This window comes from Lutjanus erythropterus, chromosome 17 (genome assembly GCF_056507025.1).
Source record: "Lutjanus erythropterus isolate fLutEry1 chromosome 17, fLutEry1.hap2, whole genome shotgun sequence".
Taxonomy (NCBI): Eukaryota; Metazoa; Chordata; class Actinopteri; order Lutjaniformes; family Lutjanidae; genus Lutjanus; species Lutjanus erythropterus.
In genome coordinates, this window is record NC_139333.1 from 11004716 (window position 1) to 11015052 (window position 10337).

Sequence of the window (10337 nt, forward strand, 5' to 3'; positions counted from 1 at the left end):
ATTTCTGTCTTTCTGAGGCTGTAGCGGGCTCAAAGCTAGAGTGTGAAAGTAGAATTACAGCCTCACGGTTGTACAAACCCATAATGCATGTGGTGATGACTTTCATTGAATTTAATAAAAGGTATTAAGTGTCTTTTTTTTTTTTTGTCAAAATGGAAGCTGTGTTGACATGTCTGATTCCATGCTGTCTTCACTTAGAGACTATTTTTACAGAGGACTGATAGAGAGCTCAACATTATGATGTCACGGTGATGTGACCTTTGACCCACTGGATATAAAATGTCATAACATCATCATTTCAACCTATAAGATATTTTTCTTAAATTCTGTCATAATTGCCATATGAAATAGTAGTTGTGGGCAAAAATGTGTTTTGTGAGGTCACTGTGACCTTTGACCACCAAATTGTCCACTTGAGTCAAAGTGGAAAAGTTGAAATTCCTACCAGGCATTCCTGAGATATTATGTCCACAGAAAGGGGACAGACATAAGGTCATCCTGGAGTCCAAGTGGACATTTGTGACAAGTTTGAAGAAATTCCAAATCACATTCACAAGAATGGGACAGATAGTCATACAGACGGCTGGACAGACAACCCAAAACCCAACTCATGATCTTTCACCTCAAGATATGTGAATGAAAATGGGCTCTATGGGTATTGAAGATTGTCCCCTTACGGAAATTCACACTTTATTCTAATCCTATACAGTTTGGGGCAAAAACATGCCATTACTGGCTTATAGCATAAGTGCATTACTTTCACCTTTTCCAAAAATGGTTGATTTGAGTACTTCAGCATACTTGAGTCCCTGAACAGTATTGGAATATCAAAAAGTGGGTCTGACTGGAAAGATGAGATTCTTGAGGATGCAATGAGCCCAGCTGCCTTCATACATGACGATAGGAGTCCCATAGTCGCCTTTTAAATGCAAGGAGACCATAGGGTTAAAACAACCTATTGTGACCTCTGGGATAATCACAGCCTCATGAGACTTCATAACCACAAACTAGGGACCTGAGGTATTCAGAAGATCTGTGGTTTACCTGGGTATATTGACAATAAGGGGGAATTCTGGGAATTTAGAGAACAGAAGTGCTCACCATCCACTCACGGAAAAAGCGAATTACAGAAATCTTAAGAAATTTTGATACCACAGCAGTAATCTTCATTGCTTAATTAATTTTCAAATAAACAAACGTGTTTGACCCAGCCGGTCGGTGACGTCAGTCTACTACAACCAATCCGGGAGCTCCCACAGACACCTTTTTTGGTAATCCTCTTTCCTGTGAGGTGCTGTCCGATCAGCACCACACTATGCGCTCTGTGCCAGGAATAGTCCCGTTTACTCAAGCCACATTAACTGAGCTTACGGTGACCGATTCACTCTTGATCGGATTTTCTGCCCAGAATTTTCTTGTTTTTCATCGTTAGATATGTCGTTACTTTGTAGATGTACTTATTATGCGTAAGGGTGTTTGGGTAGACCAATTTTGGGTACTCTTTTACGCACAAAACTTGACAGTGGATTAGGTTAGAGAGTGTTAAGGGGTTAGTGTTGGCTTATCACTTTTCCCTTGACTTTCCTCAGCGGTAAACACCAGAGGTATGTTTTCACTTTTCTTCGGATTGCTGTGTTTCTGTGCGCTGGGTTGCGGTCAACTAGCAAGCAGCCAACCGGACGATGGAAAGCGGTACATCTGCCGGGCAGTACCCCTCAGCGGCGATGCCAGCTGTCCTGTGACACTGTTGCCCGAGCTGAACGCCGGGAGCCAGGAAGAGGAGCTCAGGAACACTGTCATGCAGCTTCGAGAGACAATTTTACAGCAGAAAGAAAATATTTCCAAACAGCAAGGCACCATCAACGAGCTGACCACCAAGCTGTCCCTCTGCGCTTCAGCTACCGACGATAGGAAGTACGACAAGACGGCGTCTTGGGGTAAAGAAAAGCAAAATACAATGGGGGACGTTCCGAGGGATCCGAATGACACTATCGACAGTCTCGGAAAAACCATGCAGGGGCTCAAAGACCGGTTGGAAAACTTGGAAGTAAGTAAACACCGATTGCGCAAAGGATATCCCCTGTGCCAAAGCCATGCGTAAAAGTACAGTTTGACTCTCGGTCCGGGTTTATAGGATTAAGACATACTGTCCACCCACTGCTCAGCAGTAGACTGGCACCTCTGAGAACTATTAGATTACATGAAGAACAAACCGAGGTATCTGAGGGGAAAGAGATTAATTGTATAATTGGCCTTAAACTTTCTATGACGCAGATCCGGTTATGTGACATAGTCTAGTGACTTCTTACTATGCTTGTCTGTTGTGCTGCAAAAAGCATAAAAAGTGTGTTCCTCACAGTCTTCAAATGATGACTCTCAAAGCGTCAATGACTGTTTATTTGTAGCCACAAATTGTTCCTTAGGCATTATAGTCTGATTACCTGGAAGGCACGTGCTGGGCTTGTTTTTCGCCACAGCACATTAACACATTGTCAAACTAAATTAATCAAATACCTGGATTAGAAAAGTGACCAAAACCCAACATAGTAGGCCAAGTAACCCAAACCTCCAAAATCGTTTTCCAACCCTTAAGCTATATTTTCAGGCCTGTCAGTCACACGGACTAAATATCGACAGTGCAGAGGGGCAGGGGCGAAAAAAACAAAAAGGCCACCAGCTGTGTGTTGTGAGGCAGAAAGTTGTGGTGCATTTATAATGAAACACTTCCAACTCCTGGTTTTGATCAAAATTCTTTTATCTGATATAAAGAAATATGAAGTTTTTCACTATTTAGAGGCCACTTTATTAATAGGACAGCCCTCCTGGCACGATATCACATTTTCTCCATTGGAGGGGCACCCCAGAGGGCAAATTGACACATTGTCTTGGACATTGGGGAAATTTATTATTTTTCTACTGTTAAAAGGTTGGGGGTTTTTGAGTTTTTCCTTACTCTACCCTACTGTAAAAGTTTGGCAATCCTTGGCCTAAGTTACTCATTTGACTGTAAATTCCAGCATATTCTTGGTAAAATATGCACCTAATGGCTATAATAGCGTGTACTTGGGCCTGTTATAACTACCACTGGTGATACAGAAGAATGACAACTTATACAGAGGTGATGTAACCCATCATCACTGTAGCTCTCTTGGGGCGCATTGTCCCTAATTATCTGTGTGCACTTCCTGCTCATCTTGTCTTGTCCATCCTCCCTTAGCAACAGCAGATGCGGGCCAACATATCCGGCGCCTCGTTCCCCAGTGAGCTCCGCGACCTGCTGCAGCGTCGGCTCGGGGAGCTGGAGAAACAGCTCCTGAAGAAAGTCAGCAACCTGGAGGAGGAGAAGAGCATGTTGTCCAATGCCACGGCAGCATACAGGCTGAAGACAGAGAGCACGCTGAATGCCCTGGTGGAGAGGATCAGTGAGCTGGAGAAAGGTACACTGTCAGATTTACATCATCATCTGTTCAGAGATGACTGGGTAACTCATCTTGAATTGGAGACATGAGGTTAGGTGGCACATTAGTGCAGATGAAAATGATTCATGGTGCTGCACAGAGAGAAAACAATACGCAAGAGTACATAAAGCGTGCAAACAACTGCATACGTCCACTATACTAATGGAGAGGAGGCAGAGGAAAACACTCAGTGGAATAAAAGAGATGAGAAGGTCTGATGAATCAGAGACAGTGATATAAGGATGACAAACATGCACATTTTTACATAAACGGGCCTTTGTTGAGGTTGTTTGCATACGATACATAAAGGGATGTGACGCTGTTGTTTTCATCCCCAGGCAGCAAATAACAAGTTTATGGGACACCTCTCACCTCTCCCACTCATTCCCTTTCCTTGTCTCTTCTCTCTCACTCTCTGCCTGTCTCATTACAGGGGGAGGGGACTTCAAATCCCCCGAGCAGTTCAAGCTGTCCCTCCCCCAGAGGACCAACTACCTGTACGGCCGCATCACCAAGAGCCTGCCAGAGATGTACGCCTTCACAATCTGCATGTGGATCAAGTCCAGCGCCAGTCCAGGCATAGGGACACCCTTCTCTTATGGTGTACCCGGGCAAGCCAATGAGATTGTGCTGATCGAATGGGGCAATAACCCAATAGAGCTGCTCATCAATGACAAGGCAAGCAGTTTCTGGCTTCCTAAATCTTTTATGGTTGTATGATGAAATGATAACTCATAAAATGGAAACCCACAAATGTTCCCTACTAGGAAAAAAAGTCGTCGTGAAATAAACGTTTTTTTTAAAAAAAAAGTTTGAAAAAAAAGTTGAGATAATTTAATTTTCTTTGAAAGTTTTATGAGCTTAAGTTTTCAAATATTACTGTTGAGTAAACTCATTATAGTAAAAGTGAATAATGGTTAATAATCTACTATTTTAATTACAACCATGTAGTTCTGAAGCACCCAAACAAAGGGGTTCACTGCTTACTGTGAACAATTTTTGAAATGCATAACGTTTTGGGTTTCTAAAACTCAACAATTCCACTTTATCTAAAAAAGAAAAGTAAATTATCTCAACAAAAGAACATAAGTCAGCAAAACCTTTTTTTAACTTCTAACTTCTAAGTTATTTTCATCCAACTACCATGCTATACATGTACTTCTAAAGTAAAAAGTAATGATAATCAAGCAACCAAACAAACAAAAAAACATGTCTTAACTTTATAAAGTATAGAGTTTCAACCCTCAGACAATGCATCTGGGGAAGTCTGCTAAAATATACTGATCATGTTTCTTTTGTGACATAATGAGTTGATTGAACTTTGTACAGTGCATTCAACTCATTTCAAGTCAAAGGGCTTCAAGTTAGAAGAACTAATGTTTATAATCTCTGAAGTGTTCTAAAAAGAAAAAATAGAAACTTTAAGTTTAATTAACTCAAATAAATAAAACTTTTTTGTTAAGGTTAAGTTAATGAGCAAGGATCAATTGATTCAACTTAATCCCTGTATGTTTTGTTTACAGTAAATAAGCAAACCACAACTCAGTATAGTGTATTTTGTCCACAGGTTGCCCAGTTGCCTTTGGAGGTACGTGATGGAAGGTGGCACCACATCTGCATCTCCTGGACCACACGGGACGGCCAATGGGATGCTTACCAAGATGGTCAGAAGCTGGGAACAGGCGACAACCTGGCTGCCTGGCACCCCATCAAACCTGGGGGAGTCATCATCCTGGGGCAGGAGCAGGTAAAGAGACTCCTTTGTGTTTGATGAATGTCTGCATCTACAGCTTTAGTCACCACTGTAACTCTTTTGTCATTGTCAAAGAAAGCATCTCCTTGCCTGGAATTACATCATCAATGACTTCTTTTGTATACACTGTAAGGTGACATTGGCTTTTTTTTTCTACACAGAACAGACAGTGAAGAAAACTAACAATGTACCATTTACTGCGTGGTGCAGCATGTTCACATTCTCACAAGCCAAACACTTCAAAGTGTAATGTCAAGTAGTTCTACTAATAAGCAGTGTTATTTATGGAGCCAAGTGCAAATGGAAACAAGAAAATCAACCAAACCTGAAGCAGCAGTAATAAGACGGTGGCAGGTTACTGTGACAAAACAATTTACAAGACAACAGTGAACCAGTCACTGCCCACACATGCTGAGGTTTCCCTCTTGACCAATCTGTGCATTATTAAAAATATCTGAACTGAGGATGTGATGCATAATTGTGTTATGTTCAGGGGGAAGCAAATCAGCAGTGTCTGAAGACTGTTTTTAATTTTACATCTAAATACATGACTGACAAGGAAAGTCAATTTGATGTTTTGTTTTTTTTTTAATTATCAAATGCTAAAATGTGATTGAGCTATGCTAGGAATAGCAATGTCAACTTGTTGATCCTCCACATCGGTTCAGACTAAAATATTTCAACAAATATCTGATGAATTAGCATTGATTTTTTGTGTTACCCTCCATGTTCCCCAGAGGATGAATTCTGATGACTTCGGTGATACCCTGACTTTTTATTCTAGCACCTCCAGTTTTCAGTTATTTGGTGAAATATCTTAACATCTTCTAGATTGTAAGTTAAGATTGCCATGAAATTTGGTCCATTCAGCCTCCACGGTAATTTGTGCTTGGTGGTAGTAATTACCAAATGTTAGTGTACTAATACTCTAAACTAAGATGGTCATCATGGTAAATATTACACCTGCTAAACATCAGCATTTGCTTGTGTGCATGTTAGCATGCTGATGTTAGCATTTAGCTCGGCTGTGGACTCTTAATCTTGTTAGTAAAACAGCCACACTGGAAGGTAACAATGTTGTTCTGATGATGTTTGGAGGCGAACTTTCATCTATTTCATACCACATATGATAGTGTGCATTAATAGTGTGGAGTACAGTATTCAACACTGCGTGGGATGGGATCACAGCCCAGACAAACCATTGTGTGAAATACAGTGTAACAGTCAAACAAGCATTGTAGTGGCTTCTTTAGTCTTTAAAAAAACTAAAAAGATAACATGTTGAATTTGCATAAACTTAGTCCAAAATCCAGTCTGTGGCATCTCAGATGTTTCCAGACATTTACACAATTTTAGATGCTTCAAAATTTGCAACATTGAAACTAGAGAAAAAATCATCTAGAAAATGAATATACCACACATTAAAGCTGCAGTAGATGAGTGATAATGATACCAGAGTACTTCGTTCGATACCTTTTTCTCTACTTCTGTATTTTGTAAGGTTTTGGTGGCATCTCAACATGCCAAACTGCCATCTCAGCCAAATACATTGTGCTCGACTTCACCACCACAGACTGTGTGTAGCTGCTAGCTGTAGCTGCAGTAGTGGGCCTATCGTTTAATGCAATGAGCATTAAATTGAATGCTTGTGGTGATTGGCTGCGAGCAAAACCATATAACAAATAGTCTTTTTTTCTAGATCTGGGTGCAGAAAGTATTGAAATTCTGTCAATACCTTATTGAGTACCGTTACCCAGATGTCCCTTCTATTCAGTGTCTTGGGTATTTTTTAAAATTAAACAGTTAAAAAGACTTCATACCAGCAACAGGACACCTTTCACTTCAGTTTCAATGTCTACATATCTGAAAAAATTGGGTGCAGAGCATCATCTTTCTTTTCCTTTCTCTTTTTTCTCCTTCTCTCTCCCTCACTCTGTCTCTTTCTGAGGGGGAACAAAATCACGCTGCTTTCTGGTTACATTTGGTCTCTTCTCTTCACAACCCTTTTGCAAACTCAGATTAGAAAAAATAGGGCACCAACATCTGTGGGGACACCAAATGTGTGCGAGCCGTAGCAGCTCGGCGAGGTGAGCAGAGGTCTCCCTCTGCTCCATTTTCTGTCTGCCCTGCCCTCTGTGAAACACAGAGGAGAGAAGAGAAGCGTGACTGTCTGGGTCGCCTCTTCAAGGCAATGGTATGGGAAAGACTGCATTGATTTCTGAATTAATTAACATTTTGTGGCAATTTTGTCAATAAAAAAGGACTTTTTTGGTTGGCCCAGAGGCTCAGTTGGTGGAGTGTGTGCCTCATGTGGTGGCACAGTCGGGGTTTGATGCCAGCCTGCGCCCCATTGCTGTGTGTCGTTGTCTCCCCCATTTCCTGAAATCTGTACTGTCAAATAAAAGCTAAAAAGGCTGAAAACAAATGGAAAGAAGACTTTTTTTGCACTACCGGTGTTGCCATTGCCCGTTGGACTGGCAGCCCATTAGACCTGTACAATTAAAGGGAGAACACTGGTTGTTTGACTCAGACCCAGTTTTTTAAAAATAAATGCAAACGTGGGCTCTCAGAGACACACATTTTTTAAAGGAACCCTTCAATTAAATATTGTTTGTGACATGTAATGGTAAGTTAGTTACTTCAACCAAAATTATAATGAAGTAATATTGTCCACTGCCACTTTAAATCCAAAAGTTTAAAGACTAATTCATCCATATCCCCACAGACTGCCTCCTCCACCTCAGAAGGATAATTATCTTTGATGATATTGTTGTTCTTGATGATGCTGTTAATTTACATGCTGCTCTTTATGGCCCTTACAGGATGTGGTGGGCGGGCGCTTTGATGCCGGACAGGCCTTCGTGGGCGAGCTGAGTCAGGTGAACATTTGGGACCGCGTTCTGAAGCCAGTCGAGGTGCAGTCTATGGCTAACTGCAGTTCTTACATCCCCGGGAATGTGATCTCCTGGCTCGCAAGCAACGTTGAAGTGTTTGGGAGGGGAGCGTTCAAGCGGCCCTTGGAGATGTGTCAGGAGCGACTGCCCAATGCTTAAAACTCATCTGTCTGCCTCTCTATAGATTAGCTGCTGTTTCTATCATTCAGCATTTTTTTTATTGTCTGCACTTTATTGACTTTATGTTATACATTGATGTGTAACAGTTTTGTTTTGTCTGCTTTGTTCAGAGAGATCTGTGGCAACATTTTGACAATATGTGCCTGGTTGCATAAAACTACTTAGGCCAGTGGTTCCCAAACTGTAGGGTGTGTGTTAGCTTAGCTTCCGACAGGGAGGCATGCCAGAAAAAGTTTGGGAATCACTGACTTAGGCTAAAGTTTCCCTGAAAATTTAATCTAAAAATGCCTTTGAAAAAACTAGTTGCATAAAATCACCCTCAAGATTTCCTTAGAATGTCGCAAGGGAAAATGCTCTATGTGTTGCCCTTAGTGTTCCCTTATACTAGCAACTTTATAGCTAGCTAGCCAAGCATTAAAATAACGTTAGCTGTATTGTTTTATTGAAACTCACCAGTTTTTGTCAACCCCTGACAATTTTCGGCTATTTCCTTTCTTGCTGTCACGGTAAAATTTTCATATTTCTTCAACGGTTAGTTTTACAGCAGTATTTTCACATCTGATATTGTCAGTTAGGGTACTTCTTGCCATATCTTCCACCTCCACATATTTGTTAAAACTGGGTTTAATTTATTGCGGATTATGTGCTTGCGCTTTCCACATTCTTCAAATAGAACAACATTTCATTTTCTGTCCATTTTGGCTTTTGTTTCTCTTTGTTGTCTATTTTGGAAAAGCTAGCCAACACACACTAACTGGTGACTAAGCTAGCTAACAGCTAATGATAATATGTGTTATGTGTTTTTTTTCCCCAAGACTAGCCCTAACTAGTTAACACTTATGGTGGTTTATGCAACCGGGCACTAGAGCTGTAGTGTTGAATGTGTGAATGCACCAAAGTTCAGCTTGTTGGCAGTCAGGTGGCAATCAGAGAGCCATGTCCAACATTTCTTTCTTTACCATGATTAAGGTACTTCAGTCCTTCAGTACACCCACCACCATGGTCAAAGATCCCCTCAGGTTTTGGCACAAAGACATAATATCGCCTCACAGTCACCCACACACCCCTCCCTCCACACTCAAAAGCTTAATGTAAATCCACTCTAGTCTGACAGACTGCACGCATGTACTGCTACTACAGTACTACAAATACACTGAGATCCACACTAGCTGCAGTTTGCTGTTGACATGTGAGTTGGTGTTGCGTGCTGTGTGGGAGCAGGAAAGATTTAGAAGTCTGGCTAATGTTTTGTCTATTGCTTAACTAGGAAATGGGCTTAGAGCCAACATCAATCAAACCTCTGATCCTGACATGGTCAGTCATTTTTAAGGTGAACATATCAGGAAAAGTATAATTTGGCACTTTAACTGTCATGTGGTTCTGGCTGCTAGTTCGAGCATGTGTGCAATAGGCTTATTTTTCTCTTTCGTTAGCAAAAACTAGACTTTGTTGGGAATTGTTATTCTTGGCATGCAGAACTGTTACCAGTGATAGGAGAGAATCTATCACAGTGCTTTTTCCTTGCCTTTTCCATTTGAACAAAGCCTGTTTAAATGGTGAATTCATGTTGAAAATATATTCATAGCATCAGTGTTGTGAAATATTTTTAATTGTGATTTGCATTTTGTTTGCAGTTTAACCGAGCACTGAACAGAAAATGTAACAGATTAGAGTGTGGGTTTTCAAAGTCTGAGACTGTGGTCTCCCCTCAGGCAAACCTTGGATAAATGCAACCACCCTTAAGACTTATTTATGCCCCCTTTACATATAAAAATAGATAACAATAATAAACAATAGACATACTTCCATGTGTCCTTTACTTTGGCATGGATGTTAAGTAATGCATGTACTAGAGGGTGCCAGTCAGAGTCAAAAGTTATCCCAAAGACAAAAGTCAAAAGTTTTTGACAACAACAAACATGCCGACACCGGAGAAGATTGTAATACTTCTTGAGAAAGGCAAAATCGGAGGCAGCAGTATAGACAGGGGTTGTCTGTGCGACTATTAAAAACACCACCACATGTTTTTTTTTTTTTTTACTAGCTAATTAA

General features: G+C 40.8%; 1 protein-coding gene across 1 annotated transcript; it reads left to right on the forward strand.

Annotated features, from left to right (window-relative positions):
• Positions 1-1201: 1201 nt before the first annotated feature.
• nptx2b (neuronal pentraxin IIb) lies at positions 1202-9709 on the forward strand. Its single transcript, XM_084740697.1, has 5 exons — positions 1202-2047; positions 3218-3437; positions 3892-4136; positions 5026-5205; positions 8034-9709. Exons 1-5 carry the CDS (start codon positions 1607-1609, stop codon positions 8262-8264), a joined length of 1317 nt encoding a protein of 438 aa, XP_084596823.1. The 5' UTR covers positions 1202-1606; the 3' UTR covers positions 8265-9709.
• Positions 9710-10337: the final 628 nt, after the last annotated feature.

Excerpts from the sequence above, each read along its gene's own strand:
- nptx2b (XM_084740697.1), top strand. The coding sequence starts at position 1,607 with ATGTTTTCACTTTTCTTCGGATTGCTGTGTTTCTGTGCGCTGGGTTGC. Across the intron at positions 2,048-3,217 it reads ACCGGTTGGAAAACTTGGAA|CAACAGCAGATGCGGGCCAA; the intron begins GTAAGTAAACAC and ends ATCCTCCCTTAG. Across the intron at positions 4,137-5,025 it reads AGCTGCTCATCAATGACAAG|GTTGCCCAGTTGCCTTTGGA; the intron begins GCAAGCAGTTTC and ends TTTTGTCCACAG.